The sequence below is a fragment of the Hesperophylax consimilis genome, chromosome 5 (assembly GCF_061612785.1).
Source record: "Hesperophylax consimilis isolate HC1 chromosome 5, BYU_Hcon_1.0, whole genome shotgun sequence".
Lineage (NCBI taxonomy): Eukaryota > Metazoa > Arthropoda > Insecta > Trichoptera > Limnephilidae > Hesperophylax > Hesperophylax consimilis.
The window spans coordinates 33,510,916-33,538,865 of record NC_142840.1 but is presented as its reverse complement, the minus strand read 5'-3'; the positions used below and the strand labels follow the sequence as shown (position 1 = coordinate 33,538,865).

The 27,950-nt window shown below is 36.3% G+C and overlaps 1 protein-coding gene across 1 annotated transcript; it reads left to right on the top strand.

Annotated features, from left to right (window-relative positions):
- LOC149423815 (sensory neuron membrane protein 2-like) lies at window positions 1-27,756 on the top strand. Its single transcript, XM_089631898.1, has 10 exons — window positions 1-135; window positions 9,371-9,528; window positions 10,458-10,602; window positions 11,799-11,967; window positions 13,470-13,564; window positions 15,032-15,249; window positions 20,236-20,361; window positions 24,657-24,843; window positions 27,260-27,385; window positions 27,484-27,756. Exons 1-10 carry the CDS (start codon window positions 1-3, stop codon window positions 27,754-27,756), a joined length of 1,632 nt encoding a protein of 543 aa, XP_089488024.1.
- The last annotated feature ends 194 nt before the right edge of the window (window positions 27,757-27,950 follow it).

Below are 27,950 nucleotides of genomic sequence, written 5' to 3'. Positions count from 1 at the left end.
ATGATTTGGGTCGCGCCCCGCTTCCACCGCAACAGGGTGTGCTTACTTGCCTCTCTCGGGGGGGCCGTCACGGCGCTGGGCATCTTCCTGGCGTTCTATGGTTTCCCTCAAATAGTTAGGGGCCAGATTAGTAAGGTGATTCTTTTTATTCGCACGGTGCCTACACCTACTGCTATTCTAATAGTCGATATTTTATAAAAGGGTTGATTCTAGGTTTTGTGTATGCACGCTTCATAACATAACGATTTTATTACAGGTGCAAATTTGCAATTTCACACAAAAATACTGTCAGTGCTACGTAGGTTACTTATTAGATTATAATTTTATTTAAGCAAATAATAATGATTTGCTATGGCATTAGAGATATTTTGTGCTGATCTTGCATCACCTTTTAATTTGGAAGGCGGGTATGGAAACCGCCGCCCCAAGAACTGTTTATTGGATAACCAACATCCCTGCCATGGGTTACCCCAAGTGGTTTGCTACGTTTTGCACTTTGCAGGGGTGCCCGGGTGAGGTTTGTCTAGGTCTTCGTGGCGGATGCGTTTGGTCGGATGCTCTTGATCCATCGCCTTGCACCCCAGTAGGAGGGATGTTACTCCTGTACACATTGACCCCCAGATTCCTACCCATCCCTTATTCCCTTTACCTTCCCAGAACATCCTTTCCCTAAAAATACCACCCCAAAGATGGCAAAGGCACTGAGAGAATTTTCCCCCCAGAGCCTCCAGTGTGGAGCTAAGTAAAAAAACCTCACCGGGGTGCCGAATGCTTCAATTTCTTTGCCCGCTAGTTACCATGCGGGAGATAAACTTTTTAAGACATATTTTTTCTGATGGTCATAGTATAAACTTATATATTTAATAATACAGATAGCTACTTACATTAAAAATGAAAGACGCATTCAAGTATTATTCGTGAATAAGTACTAGTAACAAAATTCCCAGTGCTGAGATGGATTGGGTGTTTTTTGCATTGCAATATTGCAAAATAATGTGTTATTGGTTGGAAAATATGATTGATTTAAAATGTTATAAGCATAGTAGAATTATTCGTAGTTTAGGTGCTTTCATATTCGCAACAGAATTATTCGTGGTTATTTATTTATTTGTTTATCAACGCCCTACTGGGCTTTTACATAAAGATCACAACATAAATTTAAAACCACAGTATAACACACATAATAAAGCATAAAATACAGTAAACTTAAATTAAGTTATTATCAGTATTGAGTATTACAAAGATTATACTAAAATTCGTAATCAAAGAATTAAATCCGCAATGTTTGCAGCCATCTATGTACGAGTAGATACCTAATGTAGACTTATAAATTGTGTAAGCGTGTCTGATTTCGGCAAAGAGGGAGATCAATGACTGTCTGGTGCAATTTGATGGGAGCACTCTCCCCAATAAAGACTCCATTGAAATGCTTGGAGTTACTATATCAGACCAGCTCAAGTATCGGGGATCCATAGAAGCCCGAGTAAATCAGGCCTCCAAAAAGTTGGGCGTCTTGTACAGGGCTAGGAGATTCTTCAACAGTGACCAGCTGCTGACCCTGTACAAGTCTCAAGTCCGCCCAACTATTGAATTTGGGAGCCACCTTTGGGCTGGTGCCCCAAAATACTTGATAAACCTGCTTGAGTCTGTGCAAAGGAGAGCGATCCGTCTGATTGACAATCCGTTGTTAACAGACCGATTGCCTTCTCTGATGCATAGACGCAATGTAGGCATGCTGTGTCTGTTCTACAGGTATTTCAATGGAGCCTGCTCCAAGGAGCTAGCAGCATTGATTCCTGATGCACCGTTGCACGTGCGCGAAACTCGACGGACACGAACTGAACACCCGTTCACGGTTGACGTTGGCTTCATGAGAACGGGCCGTTTTTACGACTCGTTTTTGTGTAAGTCGGCTCGTATGTGGAACGAGCTACCGGCATCTGTTTTTCCTCCCTCCTATAATCCGAGCCTCTTCAAGGCCCGCATTAACAAATCCCTTCCTACAGCCCCTACCTTACTCCGCCTCACAACGCCGCCCAACCGGGTGGTGACATAGTTCCCCTGTCTGTGCACTGCACAGGCAGGGACACTCTTGTGAGGTGTCACATAAAAAAAAAAATAATAATAATACACAAGAAGCCCACACTTAGTTCGACCTGTCCTCGCTGTGCCATGTGTCGGTTTCGTGTTTAGTTGCCCAGAGGCCACTTTACTCTTGGAAGGATGGTCCGGAGGTCGAAGGCTGCGTCAGAGGCACCTACCTAATACCCAACCAAGATAGCAGACAAACGCAGTGTCACCAGCAATACTTCCCTGACTTGTGTCGAGTGCAGTTATTATCTTTGCAAATGAAGTCACTCACTAATTATTGCTGTGGTAATTAATGCGCTGATGTTATATGTGTTATGAGATAGTCCGCCGAGATCTTGACAGATCCATTGTTTACAAGTCTTTGCATGTGATCTTATAGTGTGTCACGGAGGTACCTAATACGTACCTGCAAGGTCATGAGGGCCGATGTATTTATGAGATAATATCAGGCCATTTAAGGAAGGTTTACCTACCGACAGTACCATCAACTCAATACTAGTTGTGGAGTATCCACATATTTATATTAAATACCAAATTAATAATGATTTCACATTATTATAATGGTTGCATAATATTATTGGCAACAAGAAAAAAAGTGTAGAAAACAATCAATGAAATTATCAACAAAAAACATAAAATCTAATGTACGCAAAATCACAGATGTCGATAACACAATTTGCAAAGGAAACACGGATCTAATGAAATGAGCAAATATATTTAAGAAATATTTTGGGTCAGTTGGTAAAAAAATTAGCACTTAAAATTAAAAAAAAAACAACGATACTAATGATCTACATACATACATATTTCGCAAATCCTTAAACGAACTAGCACTGATGAAATTAAACGGACTATTAATGAATTAAAAGGTAATTCTTCCCTCAGATATGACAATATATCTGTGGAAATAATAAGCAATTAAAGAAAAGTAAAAAAAGCGACATATGCAATGTATTTAGATACAATTTGAGTACCCAAATACCCATTGTAGATGTAATATCTGAAATATATTTTTAAATATATCTTCAGATAAAAAAATGCATCGGATAATATTTGTCGATTTAAGAAAATCATATCACAGTATATCACATTCTAATCTTATGCCCAAATAAGCAAAAAATGGTATAACCAGTAATGCTGTAACGTGGGTTAAAAGTTATAAATTTAATAGAGAGTAATTTCTTAACCTTAATGGCTTCCTGACGGATTCTGGAATCCCACAAGGAACTGCACTGGTACCTATTTTATATATCATTTACTTTAACGATATTTAAAAAATCCCCAATAAGTCAATACTTTTTTTATTTGGTACAATATTTTTTACATTTCAAAGTTTTCCAGTAATGTTGGAATATAATACTTATCTCATAAGCTAATGACACATATTAATTGAGAGGTTAACCTGGGTCGAAACTCAGAGAATGGCTGTATTAGGGTACATATACATATGCGAACCGAAACGCGAACCGTACCACGAATTACGGGAAAGGAACGAATCAATTGCAAGCGGCGTTTCGAGCCATTTGCAGTTGCTTCGTTTCTTTCCCATAAGTTGAGGTTCAGTTCAGCTGGTGGATCTAAACATAGCATAAGACAATAACTTGATCACAAATTGGTTCGAGCAAAATTTACTATTGCTATATACTGACAAAACATTTGAAAAACCTTTCACTCTTATTAAAAATGCTATTCACGTACATAATTGTAATTTAAATTCAAATCTATGTAAACCTGACCTCTGTACTTACTGTTAAAAGTAATGTAAAATACCTCGGTGTAATTATAGATAGTAACGTAAAGTGGAAATTAAAAATCAAAGCAATACTAGAAAGGTTAGGAAAATTATTGTACATTTTAATAGAATACGAAACATTTTAAATTTTAGACTATTAAAAACCATTTATTTTTCCCAATTTTTTTTTATCTTAGTATGGAATTGTTGGCTGCGGTGGTGCCATCAAAACACCTCAAGCCATTAGAAATCATCCGAAGAATGTTAATTAACGTAATTTTAATTTATTTAATTTTCATATTAAAAATTATGTAATTTATTTAGATGTATGCTTTTATATGACAGAGTATTTCACTCGCCGCTCTGTTCAGCTGAAATAAACATCAATTTTCTTAATAGTATAAAATAAAGTCGCTATCCGCGTCTGTCTGTTTGTGCAATTAGTTCTTCTAAACTACCCAAAGGATTTGATAGAATTTTCAAAATCATTTAAAGTATTTCTTCCGGAAGGTTTATATATATAAAACAAGCATATTATACTTATAAAAGTAAAGAAAGTCGATTGTTTGTAATCAAGTCTAAAAAAATTTTTTCGGGCGCTCACATTGTTAATGCTGGATAAAACCTATATAGGTATATAAAAAAATCTTAAAAAGGCCTACAGAAAAGTATGCGATGGTATAAGTCTATAGATGGTATAAGTCTCGACGGCCGGCATAGTCCAGTGGTAACGCATTGGACTGCCATTCCGAAGGTCGCGGGTTCGAACCCGGCGTGCGCAAATAAATTTTATTTGATTAATTTGTGTTATTTCACAATTAATTAATTAAAATTAATTAAAATAATATATAGTATATTTGCGGCACGTTCCAGAGTGGAAGATACTACCAGTATCGCCCTGGTGTAAGACCACCATTCAGAATTGAAACGTTGCTCCAAATGGCTTTAGCCGTGTTTAGTGACTAGATTTGAATAGCCAGGTACTTCCCCACCTTCCTCTTTCCCTTCCCCACTTACCTTCAGCCTCACAACTCACTGGCTCCAGACGGGAGCAGTTGGGACTCTTGTGAGGTATTCACTGTAAAAAAAAACTAGCTCCAGACGGGAGCAGTTGGGACTCTTGTGAGGTATTCACTGTAAAAAAAAAAAAAAAAATCTCCTAAGGATAAACCCCATATCTGATAGTATTATTGTCCTAGCGTCTGGACGATGTAGGCCCTCTGATTGGTCAAATTTAAATTGTTTGTTTCGGTTAAATTCCGCTAACTTCAAAATTATGACCCGATTTAATACTAAAATAGGATCCGCAGATTTCTTCAAAAGCATCTTTTCTGCTCAAATAATTTTTAGATAATATCGAAGAAAATATGTTTTAGAAAGTTCACAATGCATTGGATTAATTACATTACAGTAAAAATTATCCACAATTACGTTTTATATATTTGACGTCTGTCAAGAATCAGACATTCCAGGGTTCCTTAAAAATGTCAATCCCTCCTTTACCGGCCGCTGGAGTAGTTTTGCTATTGGCCGACAGAGCGCATAAGAGCGATATACAAATACGTACAATTTCATTTATTCAAACAACGGTAATTATTTACGTGAAACTACAGTTTTAATACGCATTTACAAATAAAACAAACATTTGATTCAACTTAATGACAATAAACAACAAGTCTTTGCATGTACGATTTTGAAAAATATTGATATTTAATATTATTTACGTAAATAATAATTTCGCACTATTTGACAGAACACCGACATGAAGTTAACAATACGCGGAAGTATAGGCACTGCCAACTCAATAAAATAACATGAAAGACAATCGGAAGATAGAAACGCTTCGTTGATTGTAAAATTAGTCAACAAATCTCTAATCTGACATGTACTTATATGTTTAATAAAACAATCATTTTGCCAGGTATATAATATACATTATATTAAGGTATTATTCGGAATCGCTGGACATAATTCTTCGGATTTACCTTAATTAATATAAAAGGAATCTGAATGCATTTGGGAATTTTTTAATTTTAGCATTTTAATTTTTAATTACGTAAAATTAAAATTCGCTTTCGTTGTATTGGATGACAGCCGGAATAAATTCTATTGATGATATTTTCTTTTTTTGGTATTCCTGATATGAGTGGCTAGAATTTTTACCATTTACTCTATGCAAATACTAGGTAGGTGGTACTATTTTAGCCAAGCTCGAAAAATAAAATAAAGGTATTTTGGTTTCTTTTACAAGTAAGGAAATATTTAAAAAAAGGTTATTATAGGTTAGGATAGGTTAGGTTGGGTTATGCTAGGTTAGGTTAGGTTAGGTTGGATTAGTATAGTTCAAGTTAGTTTATAGGTTAGGTTAGATTAAGTTGGATTATTATAGGTTAGGATTAGTCAGGTTATGTTAGGTTAGGTAACGTTAGTTAGGTTATTACGGGTTAGGTTAGGTTGGGTTATTATAGGTTAGGTTGGATTTTTATAGGTTAGGCTGGATTATTGTAGGTTAGGTTAGGTTATTATAGGTGAGGTTAAATAAAATAATAATGATAATAATAGCGAAATAAATCATTTGTGTTTTTTAAGTAGGCACTATTTTGCCGGAATATTGTATTACATTATAACTTTTTAATTTACGTTTTTCAATTGTCTCTAGCCGTTCATTTCAGGAATACCGACAAAAGAAAATGTTATCAACATAAATTATTCAGGCTGTTATCCCATACAGCGAAAGCGAATTTTCATTTTACGTAATTAAAAATTAAAAAGCTAAAATTAAAAATTTCCCAAATGCTGTTCGATTCCTTTTATAGTAATTAAGGTAAATCAGAAGGTATTATTTAAAAATATTTCGTATTTTTCCGTGTCCAGCGATTCCGAATAATTACCTATATTAATTTACATTTAGCCATTTAGGCAATTATTCGGGAAAGGTAAAGTTTTAGCCGAACAACTGTCATTCTTATATGCCTAAACTCCTTCCTGTTCCGTGATTTAACAATATATACTCACCCTCTCTCTGTGAATGACCTAATATCTACCTATTAAATATAATTGTTGTTAGTATCACTTAAACTGGGCGAAGCCCAACCAAGTGCCGCCCGAAGGGCCTAGCAGAAAAAAACCCGCGGAGCGGGTTTTTAACTGCTAGTATATTATAATTACCCCACTATAGATTATTTCAAGAATTTAAAGACCCATCACCACAAATTATTTATAAAAAATATCTAACAACACTTTTTACAAACAGCAAATGTTCTTGGCTCTATAACTAATCCGTGTTTTAACTTCAATACAGCCCAACAATTTTACAAATATATTAGAGTGAAATGGTTTAACTAATTATCGCTTAATATAAGATTGGAAACAAATTATAATAAGTACAATTAAAAAACTCTTTACTCTTTGTACTTCACAATTTTTATAATTGTTTAAATTTATGTAATATTTTTATTTTTTATTTTTAAGTTTCTTTAGAAATTTATATTTGTACGTTTCTCCGCCTTTTTAACACGAGCGTTCGCTCTAAAATAAGGTGCAATCACGATTATCATTACACACTTTTTTAATGTCTTTTGTACCATTAAGATTAATTAAGCCCCCTCGAAAGTATTAATTACCCACAGACGATAAAAAACCATTTGAATGGTTACGTTTTTTAAAATTATATTTATTTGTGTACGGTTAAAGTGACTTTTCTAAAGCAAAATATACTTTATCAAGCTAAGTATTTTGAAATTATTTTGACGGGTTCCGTGATCGAGGGGTAAGGTTCTCGACTACGAATCCGTAGGTCGCAGATTCAAATCCCGGCGTGCACAAGAATTTTTAAAAATTAATTTGTTTTTTCATAGTTAAGTCATGTGAGATAATATACACGATGTCCGAAAACTCGTAGTACAAGCGGGAAACTGGTGAATATACATCACATAGAACACCAAAAAAAGTTTTTTTTTACTATAAGTTTCCGGACACCGTGCATAGAATATATATTTGCGGCACATCCCAGAGTGGAAGATACCCTTCAGAATCATCCTGGTGAAAGACCACTATTCAGAATTGAAACGATGCTTGAAATGGCTTTAGCCGTGTTTGCTGACCAGATCTGAATAGTCGGGTACTTCCCCACCACCCTTAACTTTGGCCTAACAATATACCAGTATTAGGGATGTCATAATCATACTAACTTCAGACGGTCGGGAGCTGTTGGGGCTCTTGTGGGGTATTCAAATATATTTTGAAAGGTGCAAAGAACTTTTTGAATACCATAACAATTGAAACCTTTTGTATAAATTCGGCGTTGGAAAGATTAATTTCCAAAGCAAGCTATTTTTATCGAAACTAATAATGATTATGGTTTACATAGGGGGTATCATAAAGTTGAAAAACATAGCACTTCAATGTATTATAGTGGAGATTCTATTATAAAATTGAAAAACATAGCTCTTAATAGTTTGGGGATCTGGTGAGGAGGCACGAAATGAAAGATGTTGTGAAGGTCACAGTGTTTATTTGAGTCAGGTTGTCGTATATGAGAGGACTTGAGGACCGATCATGAAGACTCCGGATGCAGGCGGTGAAGTGCTGGTCAAGCGCGGGTCAGTGAGTCGACGCCGCTGCTAATGACCGGACTCGTTGACTGTCAGGAACTGGTGAAGAGCGTGGGTCTTCCGTGTGCTCCAGTGCTGAACAGGGAACCCGAAGGTGCGGTGGACCTGGTCGGCGGTTGTGCGGGAGACGGCATAGACCGGCGAGGATGCCGCGTGGTCTAGGTGGGTGGATGTAGCGCTGGTCAGATGTGCTGGAACCAGGGCGCTGTGATCCGGTGTAGCGCTGTGATTATCTCGATGGAGTCCATGATTGAACCGTGCAAAGCCGGGTGTTATCACCACGCGCGCAGCGGAGGGGCGCGGGTTCTCACTCGTGAAGTCTTGCTAATTGTTGAACGACTGATGGCTGACTGACTGACGAGTTCCTTCATGCTGTCGCTTTTATAAGATGGAGAAGCTTCTCGAACATTTTGGTTGCTATGTAGATATTTGCTAAACCAAAATTAAAAAGAATAAAAGAACATCCAACAAGCTTGTTTGGAAGAAAATCGATACTTCTAAAATGACGTTCTAATCTAGTAGTGGCGTACTACTACAATATTATAATAGTAGAGACGGTATTTTAAAGTTGAAAAAACATAGCGCTTCATGGCATTATAGCGGAGACGATAGAAAATGCAAAAAAAAATAGCACTTCAAGGTATTAAAGTTGAGACGATATTTAAAAGCTGAAAAACATGGCTCTTCATGGTATTACGGTAGATACGGTATTTTAAAGTTGAAAATACATAGCGCTTCATGGTATTATAGCGGTGACGATAGAAAATGAAAAAAAAAATAGCACTTCAAGGTATTATAGTGGAGACGGTATTGTAAAGTTGAAAAAACATAGCGCTTCATGGCATTATAGTGAAGGCGGTATCACAAAGTTGAAAAAACGTAACACTTCACGGTATTATAACGGAGACGGTATTATAAAATATTGTGTTTTCAGAGAATAGTGTTGGAAGAGACGTCCGAGAGCTTTGGCCTGTGGAAGGACAGCTCGTTTCCATTGCTATTCAAAGTGTACCTGTTCAACGTCACCAACCCCGAGGAAGTGAGCCAAGGAGCCCGGCCCGCGCTACAGGAGCTCGGGCCCTACGTCTACAGGCCAGTGGCATTGCATTCATTTCTAATATTCTCCATAAAAAATGCATTGTGGTGTTGATTAATACAATTGTTGGACCTTTTAAAATGGCACTTTAATTTAATTTATTCTTATTTTTCATTGTAAGCACCCGCTAAATTGTCAAAGCAGTTTGTCAGTAGGTCATTTTAACAATATTAATTATAACACTAAATCACACATATAATAAACAAGACCTTTCAAATGACTACAATACAAATGCATAAAATATTACATACACAGATAGGTATAACATAGTCACCATTCTCATAGGCACTAGTTTGAATACTCAAAGGCTCACAATGTACTTTTAAACACACCCATAGGCGTATTCATACAATTACATGCATACTTATATATTATAAATAACATCGAAAAATCTTGACCTATTGTTAATTTTTTTTTACTTTAGTGGTGCAATTTAATTCGTTTTTTATATGAATTGCATCTGATTAAATACTGAATGTTGCCCGTATTTATTAATAATTTTTAGAATGGTCAGTTGTCATATTTGATTGACAAATGATTTGTAATTATTTCAGTATTTAAAAAAAAGTTATGTTCTCCATTTGCTTGCTCGTATCAGCGTGTATACCCTATTTACACTAAATTAGTAGTGTAAATATGATGCTTAAAATTATTTCCTTACGATGCCCAATCGCAGGAACATCATCCTACATTATCCCCCTCTTCGCATTCCCGATTATCCAAAACTTACCGTTTTGCGATGTCCTAACACATCAATGGTCACCAATTATATTCTATTCAATAAGAGACCAGTGCTCCCACCACCACTGGACGGAGCATAATATGGAAAATGGCGAGTCTTCAAGTTGACTACTGGTTTATATGCTGTCCTCATGACAATAATATTATCAATGAAATTATATGTTTATATTATATTATGTTTTAGGCAGTACAGACACAAATCTAATATAACATTTGATGGAAACAGCAAATTAACGTATTATCAGAAGAAAATATTCATATTTGACGCTGAAGAGTCCAAAAACTTCACAGAGAGCGATCAAGTGATTCTTTTAGACACGGCCATGTTGGTAAGTTCAATGATTTTTTTTTGTGAAACCACTCACGAGTCCCAACTGCTCCCAACCATCTGGAGCCGGTGAGGCTATAGCATTCTCAATTGGGGTATATTATGAGGCTGAAGGTAATGGGGAGGAAAATGAGGTGGGGAAAAGGAAGGCGGGTAAGTACCTGGCTATTCAGATCTGGTCACCAAACATGGCCAAAGACATTTCAAGCAACGTTTCAATTCTGAATGGTGGTGTTACTCTAGGGCGACACTGAGAGTATATTCCACTCTGGAACGTGCCGCAAATATACTATATATTATCTTTAATCAGTAATTTGTGAAATAACCCAAATTAATCAAATAAAATTTACTTTTGTACACCGGGATTTGAACCCGCGACCATTAGCTTGCTAGGCCTGAGGAGGCCTATGAATATTGATAGGTGCGTCAGTAGCAGAGATGTGCAAAATGGGTACCCAAAACCATTTGAAATGCAAAATGGAAATGGGTCCAAACTTTTCCATTTGAAAATGCAAAATGCAAAATGGTTTTTAGAAAAGCATTTCAAATGCAAAATGCAAAATACCTATTTTCAAAATGCATTGAAAATGCAAAATGGTTTCTCAGGTCAAACAATTAAAATAATTATAGAATTTTTAAACAATTTTGTCATTTAACAATGGACATCAATGTAGAACATATTACATGATGGTAAATCCAAAAACACCACGACTACAGATTATGAAACCACAAAAAATATGCGCGGTACTAATATTGCCAACGTAAAAACATAGAAACTGCTATCTAACATTTAATATTACAGCGTCATGGCCCCATGTTCAGTATTTGAATCAGTATTTTTTGTAATGGTATCACTCAATTGCCAGGGCCCCTACCAGGGAGCAACTTGACAAATGGAAATTATCTCTCATAGCGAGGTTGAGGATCGACTGATATTTGGGGCTTATGAAAAAATATTGAGTGGAGATAGTAGGAAGAATGTTGCAAAAAAGCATTTAAAATGGAAAATGCATTGAGAAAAGCATTTAAAATGCAAAATGGTTTTTAGAAAAGCATTTAAAATGCAAAATGGAAAATACCCATTTTGCATTTTGCATTTCCATTTGAAATGGATTTATTTGAAATAAAGCACATCTCTGGTCAGTAGGTGTATTTGAAAGAAGCTATCCTATTTTTTACCCGATGCTTTGTCTGCAGGGGATGGTTCTGATGGTCAACAAGATGATCAAATCGATGCTGCCCCAGCTGAATGACGTGCTGCCTCTCATGTTCGGGTATCCGCTGGACCCGTTTGTAAGATGCGTGGCTGGAGATGTCTTGTTCAAGGGTGTTTTGATCAACTGTTCCAGTGAAGAACCATTTGTCGGTAGATTGAAAACCTTTTATTATGAATCATTTGTACAACTGACCAATTTCAAGAAGACACTGTTTGCTTATGTACATGTAAAATAATTGATTTTTTTTTCAAATCAAGCGGAGCTCAATTATTCCCGTGCTTATAATATGAATAAGTATATTTTTTATGGTTGTTTATTTTTGAAAAACTTTTATTTTAATAAAATTTACATTTAATAATATACTCACTAGTACATTAATCGTAGGTTTATTAGATCAGTTGCGATGCATCAACGTGTTATAAAAATACTCATTCTGATCTTGTATTCATTGAGGTTTGACTGAAACATGTCTATCTCTGAAGGAAGATGGTTTAAAAGCGTAGTCGTTCTCCCCAGAGGTATGAGCGTTGATAGGTTGGTCCTGCTTCTTGGAAAAATATAAAGCCTGTTCTACCTAGCTCTGGTGAAATTCGCGGGGACATTAAACGTAATACGCTTCAGAACATTAGGCTTGCAAATGTGTCCGTTGAGCAGCTAATGTACTACTACCACCATTGCTACTTTTCTCCAAACGTCTAGAGTATCTAGACCAGGGGTGCTCAAACGGTCGATCGCGAGTGCTTTTTGAGTCGATCTCGAGAAAAATTTCCTATTTTTCATGCCTTCTTTTTTATTATTTATTTGTAGCTTGTAGCGGACTGAGTTACTGAACGGAGTGTTCTGGAACATTGCAGATAATATCAGATATACATCTCATAGCCACAGCATCTGACACAAAATTCTGGTATTTTATATCTGAAGATAATATCCGAATCTAAGGCAAATCGCCTTCAGTTGACGACAATGTTTGGGTCAACTTACTTGTGCGAGTCTGAATTTTCTGAAATGAAGATAATTATGTCAAAATATCGCAATCGACTAACTGACGAACATATGTCATCGTGCTTGCGATTAGCACTCGGTAATTACGTACCATCGTATGAAAAGTATGCTGAGGACATGCAGTGCCACGCTTCAACACCAAAAGTCATTATTTAGTTAAGTTTAGAAACTAGAACTCGTTTGTTTTTTGTAAGAACTACAATAAACTTGCAATTTTGAATAAATATAAGTTTTTTATTGACTTTTTAGTGCAGACCTCCACCTACCTTGACTAAAAAAATGCATATTGCGAACTAATTTCTGTCGTTCCTCCAAATTTTATGTGGATTCGTGGCCATGCAATTGTGGAACGTCCCTATATATACACTTATACCTGCGCCACGATACACCCTACCTACATAGTCGATCGATCGGAATCTAATAATATTGAGGTAGGTCGCCAGCAGTTCAAGTTTGAGCACCCCTGATCTAGACGATCTAGTCCTTGCATTCAAGGGGTAATACTCAAATAACCGCACGTGATGTAAAATAGCTTATGAAAAATTGCATACTTGTAGAAACAGAATGAAGGTAATAGCTGTAACTGTGGTTCAGTGAGTGGTTCCAATACTTTTCTCGGGTCGTATCCTTTAATATTATTTTCTTTCAGGTATGGTCTGCAAGGCAATGGGTTCCCAGCTTCCCCCCACAATGCGAGTCCACGACGACCCTGACGAGGGATTCATGTTCTCAATGTTTCATCATGTAAGGCTATTTTCATTGAATATATTTTTTTATTGAGAAGAAAATACAAAAATAGACTTAATATGACAGTAAAAAAAACATTAGTTGGTTAATTCGCCTGAATTATTAATATTTCGCATAGAATAATAAATAGCAGTAAAATAAATAAACTATAAAAATTTTATGTAGTTTGGAAAAATAAAATATTGTTACATCAAAAAGTACGTCGGAATTCTATAAGTATATTCTGGTGTCCATATTGAAATAAATAAAGATAATCAAATCCTTTCGGTTTTGATTTTCACTAAATAATTCGCCCATTCTTCGGATTGGATCTTTGACCTTAGAAAGTAAATATGTTATAGTTCAGTTGAAACCTAAATGTGGATAATTGACACATACGTTGCTATGATGTATTTACCAGACTGAAAAGTGACAAGGGGTAAAAAAATAAGTATTGATTTTTGAGTTGGATAATTGGTGAATTTTGCAAAAAAAGTGTATTCTTGAACAGACGGCGTAATTTCTGAAGAAATTATTTAAATAATTTTTTTTTCTAAAAAAGCGACGACGAAGACTAAGGACTGGTTGTTTCACGGAATTTGAACAATTCATAAAATTTGTAAGTTAATATTCAAGTTCTTTTCGATTTCTGTTTCTATTCAAGTGAAACAATCGGCCCATGATCAAATAATAACAGAACTTTCACAGAATTTTAAATTATAAATTTGATCAATTTTTAAAATTCTGCGAAACAACCCATCATAAACCTTATAAACAAATAATGGTAAAGGTATACATTAGAAAGCCATAAAAAATAAATTTTAAAAACTAACGCATTTAATTCTAATTCAATGTAAATATAAATCTCACAAGTTTTGAAGGCCTGGCGTGGGTGTCAGAAATAAAAAATAATCATCTAAATCTAAACAAATCATTGTACAAAAATGGTGCAGCCCTTCGAAAATAAACCGAAAGAATGGATTTAAGGGCACCTTGAATTTGTCATTGGAACGGATTAAACTGCTTCCCTGATTTTACAGAAGAAACACACAGTGAACGAATGTTGACAGCAATCCAGAGATGTATAGGCTGAATTTCATCACCCGTGGTACAACTTCTCGTGATTAAATTTGTTTAATTTTAATGTAAATAACCTTGCCTTTAAAATTTCGGAAAAAAATCTCTAAATGATAGTAAAAACTTTATCAAAATCGGTTGCGTAGTTCAGAAGAACTACACGCACAAACAGACAGACGCGAATAACGCCTTTATTTTAGTATAATAGTGAAGAGATTTTCTACTTCCGTGAACTCATATTTCATATTTGTGTGAGGATTGATTTTTTTTAAATGTAGGAAAGAAGCATTATTAGCCATAACAAACAAACAGCTGTGAATTTTCAAGTTGGTAGTCTAAAAAGAAGTAGAATAAAAATAAATTTAACTATGCAAGCAGGACCAATAAAAGAGGATGATATTTATTTAGCACAACAATACCCTCCAAGGACCGTTCACCATCGACTCCGGAGCGGAGAGCATCTCCCAGCTGGGACAGGTGCTGGTCTTCGAGGATCAGACGGAGCTGCCTATGTGGGAGGGCGACTGCAGCGTGCTTAACGGGACAGATGCCACCATTTTCCCTCCCATAGAGGATGCCAACATTGCCCACACGTCTATCAGCGTCTTTCAGGCGGATATTTGCAGGTAACAACGTATATTATTAGCATCGTCATTTTCAACCTCTGTAGTCGACCACCACATTAATTTGCAATTTTTCTGAAATAACCAATTTTTTTCTGAAAACAAGTAGTATTTATTTAATGGGAACTCTGTTTTGTCCTCCGTTCAAAAAAATAATAATCACGTTTTTATGTACGTTCATTTGAATTTCTCTCAATTGAATGAATAAATGAATGAATTTGAATCTTGGAAGACATTTCCTGCCAATATATAGAGCTGAAACTCAGGAGATAGACTTGCTGTCGATGACAATGCATGTAGGTCACATACTTCTGAAATTGGATGATATTTTATTTAGTAAATAAATTACACCAGTTATATATTAAATAAGGTTCCATGATAACTCAACACAATGACAATTCAACACACTTTTAAAAAGTGATATAAAGTCATTAGAAACGATATTTTTTTTAACCTAACCTAACCTAACCTACATAACCCAGTTAATAAAGTTTTTCTTTCATCACTTTCCATGACTTATATAACTTTTTAAAGTTGTGATGAATTATCATTGTGATGTTTTTAAACAAGTTCTGCTGTGTAATTATTATTACGCGTGACATTATCAAACTGTCTTCAGAGGGCGAAACAGCTGTCACGCTTAATAATAACTACACAGCAGAACTTGTTTAAAAATAAACTGTTTTTATAAACCCAATAACAATATTATTGAATATGAAAAAGCTATGGAAGGTGTTGTCCAAGTATGGAGTGAATACGAATCTGATTCAGGCAATTGCGTCTCTGTATGAGGGAAGCGTTGCATGTGTTAGGGTAAACGGTGGTTTTACGGGGTGGTTTGATATCACAAAAGGTGTTAAACAAGGCTGCGTAATGTCACCGTGGTTATTCAATCTATACATGGATAATTGTATGCAAGAATTGAAAGAGGTGGGATTGGGCGCGAATTTGAATAATTTGAAAGTATGTTGCCTGTTGTATGCTGATGATGCGGTGCTGATTGCTAATAGTATAGATGATCTACAGTCTCTCGTGTCTAGGATGAACGAAGTATGCATGAAGAATGAGTTAATGATGAATGTAAGTAAGTCTAAAGTAATGGAGTTTGAAAGAGAGAGTACGAAAACAGTGTGCAATATAATTGTGAATGGGGAATACTTGGAGCAGGTGGATGAGTTTGTGTATTTAGGAAGTATGTTTACGAGAGATGGGAAGGCTGACAGAGATATCGAAAGAAGGGTAAATGCAGGTAATTCCGTTAATGGAGGACTAAACGCCGTAGGCGCTAACAAAAAATTGTCCAAAGAAGCGAAGTTAGCAGTCCACAACGGAGTGCTGGTACCTACCTTGATGTATGGAAGTGAGGCATGGAACTGGCAAAGAAAGGATGAAAGTAGATTAAATGCTGTTGAAATGAGATCCCTGAGGCGTATGTGTGGTAAAACCATGTTTGATCGTGTGAGGAATGTGGAGATCCGCAAAGAGTGCAAGGCTGATGTAAGCGTAATGAGTAAGATTAAGAAAGGGACGCTTAGATGGTTTGGGCATGTAGAGCGAATGAGCGAAGATAGGAGTGTAAGGAGGATATATGATGCAAATGTGAATGGTAGCAGAAGTCGGGGACGCCCGAGGAAGACATGGCACGATCAAGTGAATCAGATACTCGAGTCGGGCCATGTCAAGAGTCAGAATAATAGAAGAGTATGTATGAGACGATGTATGAATGTGAATGAGGCAAGGAGTGTGTGCCAAGACCGAGTTGTTTGGCGGTCCGTCCTCTCTGCCTACCCCTGCGGGGAAACGGCGTGATGGTTAGTTAGTTAGTTAGTTAGTTTAAAAAATAAAAAAATAAAATGGAGTTCTACAAATTAAACTTCATAACGATAAATCATGGTGATGATTTATCCGGTTACCATTAAATAAATGTCAGTACTATCCAATTGGGATTTGGCTTAGTCTTGTTGACTCCAGTCCTTAAGAGGAAGGTTCAATCCTTAGTAATTTTTTTTTTTTTTTTTTTTTTTTTTTTTTTTATTTCATCAAAAAATTACAGAATATATATAATATATCATTAGTAAGTTGTATAATTATATGTCAGTTAGAAACAATGAAATTGATGAAAGAATAATGTTACAATAATACGGCAGTTTCTAATATAAGAAAAAATATATATGAATGTAAGAGTGTTATATACAAATGGCATAATATACTATATTTTAGGTTGTGCATAACCTGCCTCACTAGGCGAACCTGTATTGAGGCAGAATTTTTAGTTAATTATTTCTCCATTTTGTCTATGGTTTGCTAATATTTAAATGTTTAATATGGGTTCCCATACAGCAATCCACTATTTTAGGTTACATTATTGTTTACATATTGAAGATACAGATAGAATAAATTTAAACACAATACATACTATAATAAAAATAATAATAATAAATAATAACTTTTAAAAGTTCAATGTTCAATAAGGTTCAATTCTCAGTCAAATAAAAATAAAACAAACTTTCATATATACTATTAATAAAAATAGATGTATATGTAATAAGTGTTGTTTTACTTGTTGATTTTTTAAAATTTAATTTATTTATTTGAGACACTAACGGGACATTTTTTATAAAACATGCTTGAAGTAATTATTGCAAAATGTTTAAGGACCGGTTGCTTCGGAGAATTTGAACAATTCATAAAATTTCAACGTTAATTTGCGAGTTCTGTGAAAGTCCTATTCAAGTTCTGTTATTATATCAGCGTAGGCTAGTTGCTTGACAGAACTGAAATAATAACAGAACTAGAAAATATCTTTCACAGAACTCGCAAATTAACGTTGAAATTTGAAGAATTGTTCAAATTCTCCGAAACAACCCGTCCTAAGTATTCAAATGTTCTTTGACTAATGAGTTCCCACTCTTCAAACTCGGCTTCGATCTGCCAGATTTTATCAACCTGAAATTGTCATTATAAAAATTTACAGCAGTTAATATAAAAAATAACACTCGTAACCATCCTTTTAGAAATTGGCTTCAATGATTGCGGTGTTCACTCATTTTAGTCAGTCCCTAGAGAAGAAGGGTTCAAACCTCAGTCAATTTTTAAATGCTTAAAAAAACATTGTTTTACGGGTTGATTTTTTTACACGTTTACAATAGTTTATATAATATATTTTTTATTTATAATAGAAAGCTTTACATTCTCATTCTTGACTGAGCGTAGCGGAATTCTGTTTTGACTCGACCGTTTTGTATTTCGTCAATGCGTAAATTTGTTTGCAGATTCTGTTTCCGTTTCAAGATGGTGGATTTAAAGATTATAGTGACGTTTCTTTGGACAAATTGTATAATTCTTTATTGATACAAAAAATGTATGGTTTATAATTAAGTACGTTGATATTTAAGTACCTACTCAGTGAGTAATGTTATCATTTCAGAGGAAATTTTGGTTTTACTCTTTCTCCCTCACTAACACTAGTTAAAGAAATTTTTTATTGTCCAACTCGGAAATTCTCTTGTTTTAAGACATTAAACAATAAAGACAGTATTTTTAGTACCGAAAAGAAAATAATCCAATTTGAAAGATGAACTAAACAAGACAAATAATACAGCATTAATTGTTTTATTTATTTTTTATTATTTTGTGTAAAATATTATAACAGAAACATTTATTTAATTGTTCCCCGATATTTATCGATTCCCCTTGGCCGGGAGACCTATCGGTCTTCGGCCCCTTAAATAGCGGCATAGTTTGTAGTTGGAGGCCCACTTAATTTGGTACCCGCTTCACTCACTGCACTATCTACACGCGCGGTAACAATAACTCGCCGGTGGCATCGCGAACAGCGCGGCGGACACAACCGTTGCGTGTGGCAGTTGGCACACTACTTACATGTGGTCAGCGAATGCCAGCTCCATCCCCCCACCATACGAAAGAAGAAGAAGACATAAACATTGCAAATACAGGGTGCGGCAGAGAGGACGGACGTTTTTGAGATGGGTAGTACTCTCCCCCTCCGCCTACAAGAGAGGTGGGGGGGGGGTGCCACTTGACTCGTTAGTTCCTAGCTTTGTTTAACCAGTTGTCGTCATGGAGCCGTGGACGGTGGAGCACCGCGTTTTCGCCTATGATTGTTTCGTCCGAAATAATGAGTCAGTCACCGTCGTACAGCGTGAGTTTCGTTGCCACTTCAACATTAATCGGAATAGAGCTGTTCCCTCTCAAAACACCATCCTTCGTTGGGTTGAATCACTTTGCAGGCGTGGTGAACTGATCAACAGAAGACCAAGAGGAGTTCCGCGAACAGTTCGAACTCCTGAAAATGTTGAACGCGTTCGACAAGCCTTTCTTCGCAGTCCGACTCGATCTGCCCGGAAACATGCTGCTGCACTTCGCCTCTGTGATCGTTCGGTAAGGCGAATTTTGCATATGGATCTCCGCTTTCATCCCTATGATATAGAGCGATGTTGGAGAGAGTCTACGCGAACTTCCAAGAACGCCTCCAGAACTGCATCAACGATTTCGGCCACCACATACCTGATGTGATTTTCCACACTAGACTGTCTCAAATTCTATTTCCTCGCAAACCTGATTCCATCAATAAATTTGTATTTGAGTAAAAATTAACTATTTTATGATTTTTTTAAAACCATCCGTCCTCTCTGCCGCACCCTGTATAACATTATAAATAATGAACACCCACAAAAAATTCAAATTGAAACGTTGCTTGAAATACCTTAGCCGTGTTTGGTGATAATATCTGCGCAGTCAAGTAATTCCTCATCAACCGCTTTCCATCTTTTTCCCCTTCCCACTACCTTCAGCCTTACAACATATCTCGATTGAGGATGCCATAGTCTCATTGGCTCTAGACGGTTGGGAGTAGTTGATAATCTTGTGGGGTATTCAGATTCTGCTAGACAGTTGCAAGGAACTTGCTCGTCGTCGATCTGTTTATGCTTTAAAGCTATTATTCATGAATGTGGATATGATTTTCAGATCAATGTATGCAAGCTACGTAAAGCGGGGCTCCGTGGAAGGTTTGCCGGCCGTGCGCTATGAGGTGGGCCGGAGTGTGCTGCAGTCTGCTACTACCAACCCGGATAATGGGTGCTTCTGTCCCAAGTGAGTTCATTGCGCTAAAGTATACCATAATGATTCTGAAAATTCGGAAATCCGAAAACTTTGAATAAAGAAGAACAGATGAAATGCCACGTGGGCGGATTTCGTGATGCAAAAGTCTGGCCAATTGATGTCAGAAAAGCCTAAGAGAGACAGAACACGTGGTAAATGGTCTAGAACCAAAAGGTACAAAATGAATGGTGACGTTTGTTTCCATTCAAATGCGTATGGAAGGCTTTTCTGAGGTGCTTAATTTATTTGACACTAGTTGTACCTGGCCACGCGTCGCTGTGCTCAGTCTGTCTGCGCCAAAGATATTAGAAGAACATATCTTTGGTCTGCGCAGATATAGACAAAATAACGCGTTTTGCGTTAGCGTCCAAAAGATGGCGATGTATTTTTAGAAGTAATCATGTTTTTACCTGTCACGAGTGACATCTATATAATATATATTAAAACACAGCCGTATTTGAATGCAACGTTGTGTCAAAATGTCAAAGCACTACTCTCCCGTTAATTTTGAACGACTTTAAGGTCTATTTTGTCGTGTCAAGGAGCGTGTCAATTTTTCCATACGAAAGGTTCGGACTTGGCGGAGTGCAAGAATCAAACTCTCTCACGTCTATTTTAGCAACTTTAGGGTTTATTTTCACGACCCTCAAATCTGCCAACGACGTCATTTAGTTCTGAGCTAAACGCATGTCACGTGATTTGCACTTCAAATTGTATTTTTTTGTCTTTTCCCTATTGCTGCTTAATTATGTTGAGCATTGATTCATGGGCGTAATTATTAATTAAAATACCTTGTCAAGTAAAATGTCATGTAATTTCTTATAATTAATTGTTCGGAAACCAAATTGAAAATTTTTTTCTTAAAAAGCAACAGTTTTACCAGATCCACTTGCGGTGAAAATAAAGCAGGAAAAATAAAAAATATTTAAAAAAAAACAGCATGCCAATTTCCTGATAAAATATTAGTCATTCAGAATATATCGAGACACGTGTTTCTTTCCTAAAAGATATCACGACGGAATGTGACAATATCAGTATGTCAATTTCAATATCGGTATTTGTATGAATACGTGTTCTTTTCCTAATAGATATCATGACGGAATGTGACAAAATCAGTATATCAATTTTAATTAAAGTATTTGTATGAATACGTGTTTGTATGTAGCCTAGGGTTACAGATTAGGTCGGGGAGGGTGTGATGTTTGGTAATAAGTTGGGTTTTCAAGCGATAGATGGCACCAGTCATAAAGCTTACTTCAGAGTCCGACAAATGTCACTAGAGTGTAGCAATTGCCCGTGGTATATTATTGCCAGACAACAAGCTTCTAGAAACAGAGAATTACCAACCCTCGGGTAATGAACAGTGTAGCTAAATCCAGAATAAATTATTGTAACGTAAATCAACGCAATTACTAGTAAAAGAACCTTTTACTTTTCACAAGAGTTCCCAACACTAAATCTGCAAGTAAAGCAGAGATATATCAACCGTCCTCATAAAATATTCGCTTTTGACTGAGACTTTTGAAATGAAATTACTTTACGCGTGTCATGCAATTTCGAGGACCGGAGTAAAACCGACTCATGACCGTCACGAAAAACCGTGATTATTTCGCTATAGGAGCCTAGCTAATATTATATACCTAGTTTAGGTCGCTCTCCAAACTCAGCTTTGCGGTCTAGACGCAGAGCGCCCGACTTTCGTCGTGAAGAACCGAGGTTCGATCCCCGCTTAAACTATTTTTTTTTCTTTCTGTGATTTTTTTAATACGAGGAAAAGTGATAAAATGCTCGCGTGCTGCGACTTTTAGATATTTTGACTATGTGATATTTTGGTCGAAATATAGCTTACAAATCGAGCCAGTAGAGTCGCTCGGTATTTTGATTAATTATTTTTATTTTGAATCATTAAAATTACTAATCAAGGCCGATAACGCGACTAATGACCCTCGCAGACGTGCGTGACAAGTTTTTTTAGTAAAAAACACAGCCGTAAGTGAGTTTTTCAAAATTTAGAAATGTTTTTCAAATTCAGACTCCATACGGATATGAGACTGTTAAAACACGATAGATCTTTTCCAAAACGGACCAATATACGGAAATATTTTGAAAAACGACAGATATGACTTCACACTGCCGATATATCTTCGATTCGACCCCATATAAAGCGTTAACGAGACGTTATGTGATATTATTCATTTGCCGTGTTTGAAAACGAAAATTCTCGCGGGACAAGTCAATTGAGGAGTACACGTTGTATACGCGGTTCTCGTCGCGCGAGATACCTCTCCTCGCGGTCTAGAGGCAGAGCGTTCGACATGCAGGACCGTTCGGATGCGTTATGCAGGACCCGGGTTCGAATCCCATACTTTTATAACTTTTAATTTTTTTTATCACATACTACTTATAAATATGTCAGTAGACAGAAAAAAGAGAGAATGAAATGAAAAGAGAGAGAAGAATACTTAAAGTTTCACTTCCGTCGTGCGTAGGCTTGCCACACACTGTATTTTTCTAGGAACTCTTTCAATTCATTCGTTACAGGGCTTCAATCCCATTCAGGATAACATGCATCATTTTCACTTCACCATTATTTGTCGACTAAAGAGGTAAACAATCAGTTTCCTTTTACAGTCTTTGGGAAAGTTGTGGGAACCCTCCAATGTTCTTCTTTATTCTATGTCTGAAGAAGATTTAATTTCCGACTGATAATATTACAGATGAAAATTACGTGGAAACCTTTACTGGTTCAAATAAATTATTTATTCGACAAATTTAATCACTGTGTTATTGATCTCACATGCAAAAAAAGTATTTTAAAACAATTTGAAGAAATATAACTTTACTATCAAATTTCAAGTTCAGTAATTTTGTCCTCACCTTTTGTGATGATTCAAATAATATATTTTTACGTTCAAAATTAATTCAACGTTGAGATACGTTCATGGGACGTTATAAATCGTGCGAATCGGGGGCGTCTTATAATCGATGCAATACGGCAATACCTTTTATCAATCACGACATAGCAAAGGTCTTCTTAGAATTCCGCGACAGAGCAAATGGAAAACATAATTAAAGGTTAGATATGTAGTCAAAATTAAGGTCATTTAAAAATATATATGTTATATAGGCTCCTAATGATCCATCTACGGGTCAGAGAGATTGCCACATATTTCTTCATGCTGATGCGTGGATGGTTTTAAAACTCGCCTATCATCAGGGGCATTCATTTTTAGGTTCCCGGTGGTTACCTCCGTCACCGACAGCATAGACTTTTATATCTTCCAGCCTGCAGGACTAACTTGCCAATGGTCAAAGCGGCGAGGGGAGCAATCTTGCTAATGAACAAAATCAATTCGGATGTCGATATATTTAGTATCAATGAAGCTGCCTTTAAAAGGCAAGCTCTGTTATTAATAGTGTAATTTATATACCCACTGTCTATATTTACGTAATAATTCTTCTTTATAAATGTATTTAAAAATGCACTAAAATGAATAATTTTGTACGATGAAGATGTTGTTGAAACCATTGTTTCACATGCAACATGTATGCAACCGGTTAGTGGCTGAGTTGGCATCGCTTTTGTGGCTCACCCAAGCGTCGTATGTTCAAGTCCTCCATCACGATACAAGGGACATTCTAATATACCTTATTTATTTAATAATCTATGTAAACAAGGTAATGTTCGTTTGTTCAAAATCTTAAATCTCCGAAAATTCTTCTACGATTACTTTGATATTTTGACGCAAAGTTGTATTGGAATACCTACGCGTGTGTTTTTATACACCTATATTATATAGATGTCACCTGTGACAGGTAAAAACTTGTTATTTTGAAAATGCAAAATCTAATCTAACCTAGTCTACCTATAAGTTTTGCATGTACTTGTATCTCTTACTTTTTATATCCATCTAGAGTTTCTGTTAATTGTATATTTTCTGATGTCACCGTTTATAATTTACTGTATATGGTATATTTTGTACCGTTGATATTAAAATAAATAAAACATCTGTTGGAAAAACCTGCTTTATTGAAAAACAGCGTCATCGTATTACATATTGGACGTAATCATATTGGACGTATATGAATCGTATATCATATTCGACGTAAAAGCAACGCGCTATTGTTTCTCTATCTGCACAAACAGATTCGCCACAGCAACGCGTGGCGTGTACAGCTCGTTACTATTATAATTTGTTGATTTGGTAAAATTGAAACACCATTACCAAACATGTCAAAGATCAAATGATCCTGAAGAGATGTTTATCTGTTTGGTGTGACGGCAGCGACTGGAGCGTGACGCGCTCGGGCTGCGCGCTGGACGGGGTGATGGGCCTGGAGAAGTGTCAGAAGGCTCCCGTCGTGGCCTCCCTGCCGCACTTCTTCCTGGCATCGCCCAGCCTACTGGACTATGTCGCCAGCGGGTTACAGCCCAATAAGCTCAAGCACCAGACGTTCGTGGATATTGAACCGGTCAGTGTGCATCTATATCATATTTAATTACATTTTATTAATATAATTATGTATACAATAATATTAAACATACAAAAATGCCGCCATGGATGGAACCACAGTGTCCTCCTTGAGAGTCTCGGAGAGTTTTTACTTATAACGGCAGAACAACACAACATCTAAAACATGCAACACAGGTTCTCCTAGTGAGGTGTTCACAAAATACTACTACCAACCAATTTATACATTTAATTACCATTGACATTTTTTATTACTCAAAACTATTATTTTTGTAATCTTATCTTAAATAATAAATACGTAAATATACTTTTTTAAACAAGCATTTAATAGTGAGAAAAGTAGAGAATGTGAATAGTTATTTAATGTGCCTACAGAGGTGGCTCTAGGTATACAGGCGTGGAGGGTCATAGAAAAATATACTTGTAACTATCTTTATTTGATTCTAGCCAAAGTACCGGCGTTGACCGAGCTATGCATAGTTTTTCAAAATCAGACATAAACAGTGACCTTCCTTTTTGCTTTGAAGGTCAAGTGTGAAAATTTTATCTAAATTCTCATAATCTCGGAATAAAACTGTAGTTTTGTATAATTATCAAATCCACGCCACCAACCACAGACAATCTTGTGTGTAAATCTATATTTGATATTGCGATAAATGTCAATATATATGAATTTGTTGGTATGTCGTACGCCATGAATCCGATCTGAGTCATGGCGATTACTATCTCAATATAGTAGATTGTAAATTACCAGATAAACAATTCATGTAAATTACTTAGATATTAAATGTATTGATTGGATCTGCTGTTATTTAGGTACAAAACAAAGAACAAACAAACAACAACAGAAACTGTTCAATCGAGCCGTTTTTATGTCTGTTAAAATAGGATAATAATAATCTTTGGCATGATCCATTTCCATTACTGATTTCAAGTGAATTATATATTTTTTTATAATTCGTCCCAAATTACATCGATAATAACAGAAAGAATATTCCAAAACTTTTCCGAACTGTCTAATTGAAAAACAACTATTGTTTCACACGCGACAAGCGTGCAACATGTAAAACGGTCTAAGTTTTACCTCACCATCTCTCGCAAACAAATAATATTCGTTGTGCTGTCTCTCTCGCGATTGTGACCGAAGCTTTTTTAGGATGCGAAAGCATTTTCACGTTGGCGATGTGTTGCGCGTTTAGGGATGGACGATATCGTAGCTATGGAAATTTTAAAAATTAAACCAGAGATTCTATTTGAAACAGACTTGCCACTCGCCACTGCCGCTAGATCAGCTGTTAATTTAAATTTAAATAATTTTTACATGAGCTATTATAATTTTGGGTGGGTTAAAGACAATTTGACCAAAGGAACGGGCCGCCCCTGATTGCGTTCCAAAACATCACATCTGCACTTGTTCATTTATCAAAGGTAGATAGATACAAGTATGTTTTTTTTTTTTTTTTTTTTATTAATATCAATAGCAAAATTTGTACATTATGTAGGTTTAAAGTATAATATGAGTATATTTTTTGTATTTTTTTCACAGTCCTCCTCACTAGGGTTTCCTGTTCTGAGGCGGCCTGTAGTTTTTCTTAAATTTTTGTATTTAGTTTTGAATTGTCTTTACATTGTCTTCATAATGTTTGTAAGTTGATTATTACTTTGATCTCTAAGCCATGTTTTGTTGTGTAGTTACATTAAATACTATACGTCTAAAGTAAATCCTTGAACCGTTTATAGGTACTGAGGCACTTGTTCTAATCCACCCAGGGTATCTAATACGGTTGGAAGAAAAAGCCCTTTATCTATATGATATATATCAAATCCGTCGTCCATGGTCAGATGGCTTTTAGTCGCTTTTAGTGTGGCCTCTAGGGAGTCAGTAAACTTCGGTTAACTGTCAATATACACACTTTTTCGAATAATGCCTTTCGCTATGTAAAATAACTGGCTTGTTAATGAACGGAGGTGAACCAAAGAAGTTGTCAAAATTGAAAGGAATTATGTACTTCATAAATTGATTCTGTTGCAGCTTCAAGAAACGAAAGTTGTTCAAATATCACTAGTAATGACTAACGACCTCAGTAATTAATTAACTCCCCTCTTAGTGTCAAAAATACACGCGGACTGCCAATATGTAGCACAGTTAGTATTTTAATACGATAATGTCAATTCTTAGTTTTTTTATAATTTTTACGCAGCCGTATGATTTGGGAATTTCAATCCATAGACAGGTCCGCCAGTGTTACCCTCGTATAACGATTTCTTACTTCGTGTCAATATCGATTCGGCTATCGACAGCGCAACCGTGCTATGGTTATAAGATATTATCATGTTACTAATTTGATCGTAATAGGTCCCCCCATTTCTAATGAAAATATATACATATTATATATTATGATGTTCGTACGTTACAGAAAACAGGAGCAGTTCTACGTGGAGCCAAACGAATGCAGTTTAATATGGAACTGGCTCGAATTGAGGAAATTACTATCCTGAACAATGTAACAACAGGCCTATTTCCCTTGATGTGGGTAGAAGAGGTGAGGATATACTTGTATCTGTCTTCCAAGCATTTTTAATTTAAAATTATCTGAGATAGACTTGGTCCTTTGCCGTGATTTAAATCTTATCTTCTCAGGGAGGGGAGCTGCCGCCCAGCGTGAAGATGGTGCTGAACAGCGTGTACCGCAAGGTGAAGATGATGAAGGTGCTGCAATGGGTGGTGGTGGCGACGGGCGTGGTGTTGGCGCTGGGTGCGTGCGGGATGCGCGGGGCCGCAGGACGCGTGGCGCACAGCAAGGCCTCCCTGGGCCCCTCCCCGCGTCCCCCCGCCGCGCTCAAGGACGGCCGCTCCCTGGACTTCACTAACAGAGCCTTCGGGGTCGAGGAGGTCATCATCGGCCACCATTGACCACTTCCCCTTGCACAATATTCATATTCATGTTTCGTTGGATTGAAACTATTTCATATTCATGTTTCGTTGGATTGAAACTATTTCATATTTATTGTATTTATAGAAATGCATAATTCAGTTTGCTGAAATTTTAAATTTTTAGCTTATACGTATAAAATATTTTCATATGCATATTTACATAGCCAGAGGTC

What these genes read in the sequence shown, in the direction of transcription:
- LOC149423815 (XM_089631898.1), top strand. Translation starts at nt 1, where the DNA reads ATGATTTGGGTCGCGCCCCGCTTCCACCGCAACAGGGTGTGCTTACTT. An exon ending in TGTTCTCAATGTTTCATCAT is followed by an intron (nt 13,565 to 15,031) that starts GTAAGGCTATTT and finishes ATATTTATTTAG; the next exon opens with CACAACAATACCCTCCAAGG. An exon ending in CCTTGATGTGGGTAGAAGAG is followed by an intron (nt 27,386 to 27,483) that starts GTGAGGATATAC and finishes TTATCTTCTCAG; the next exon opens with GGAGGGGAGCTGCCGCCCAG.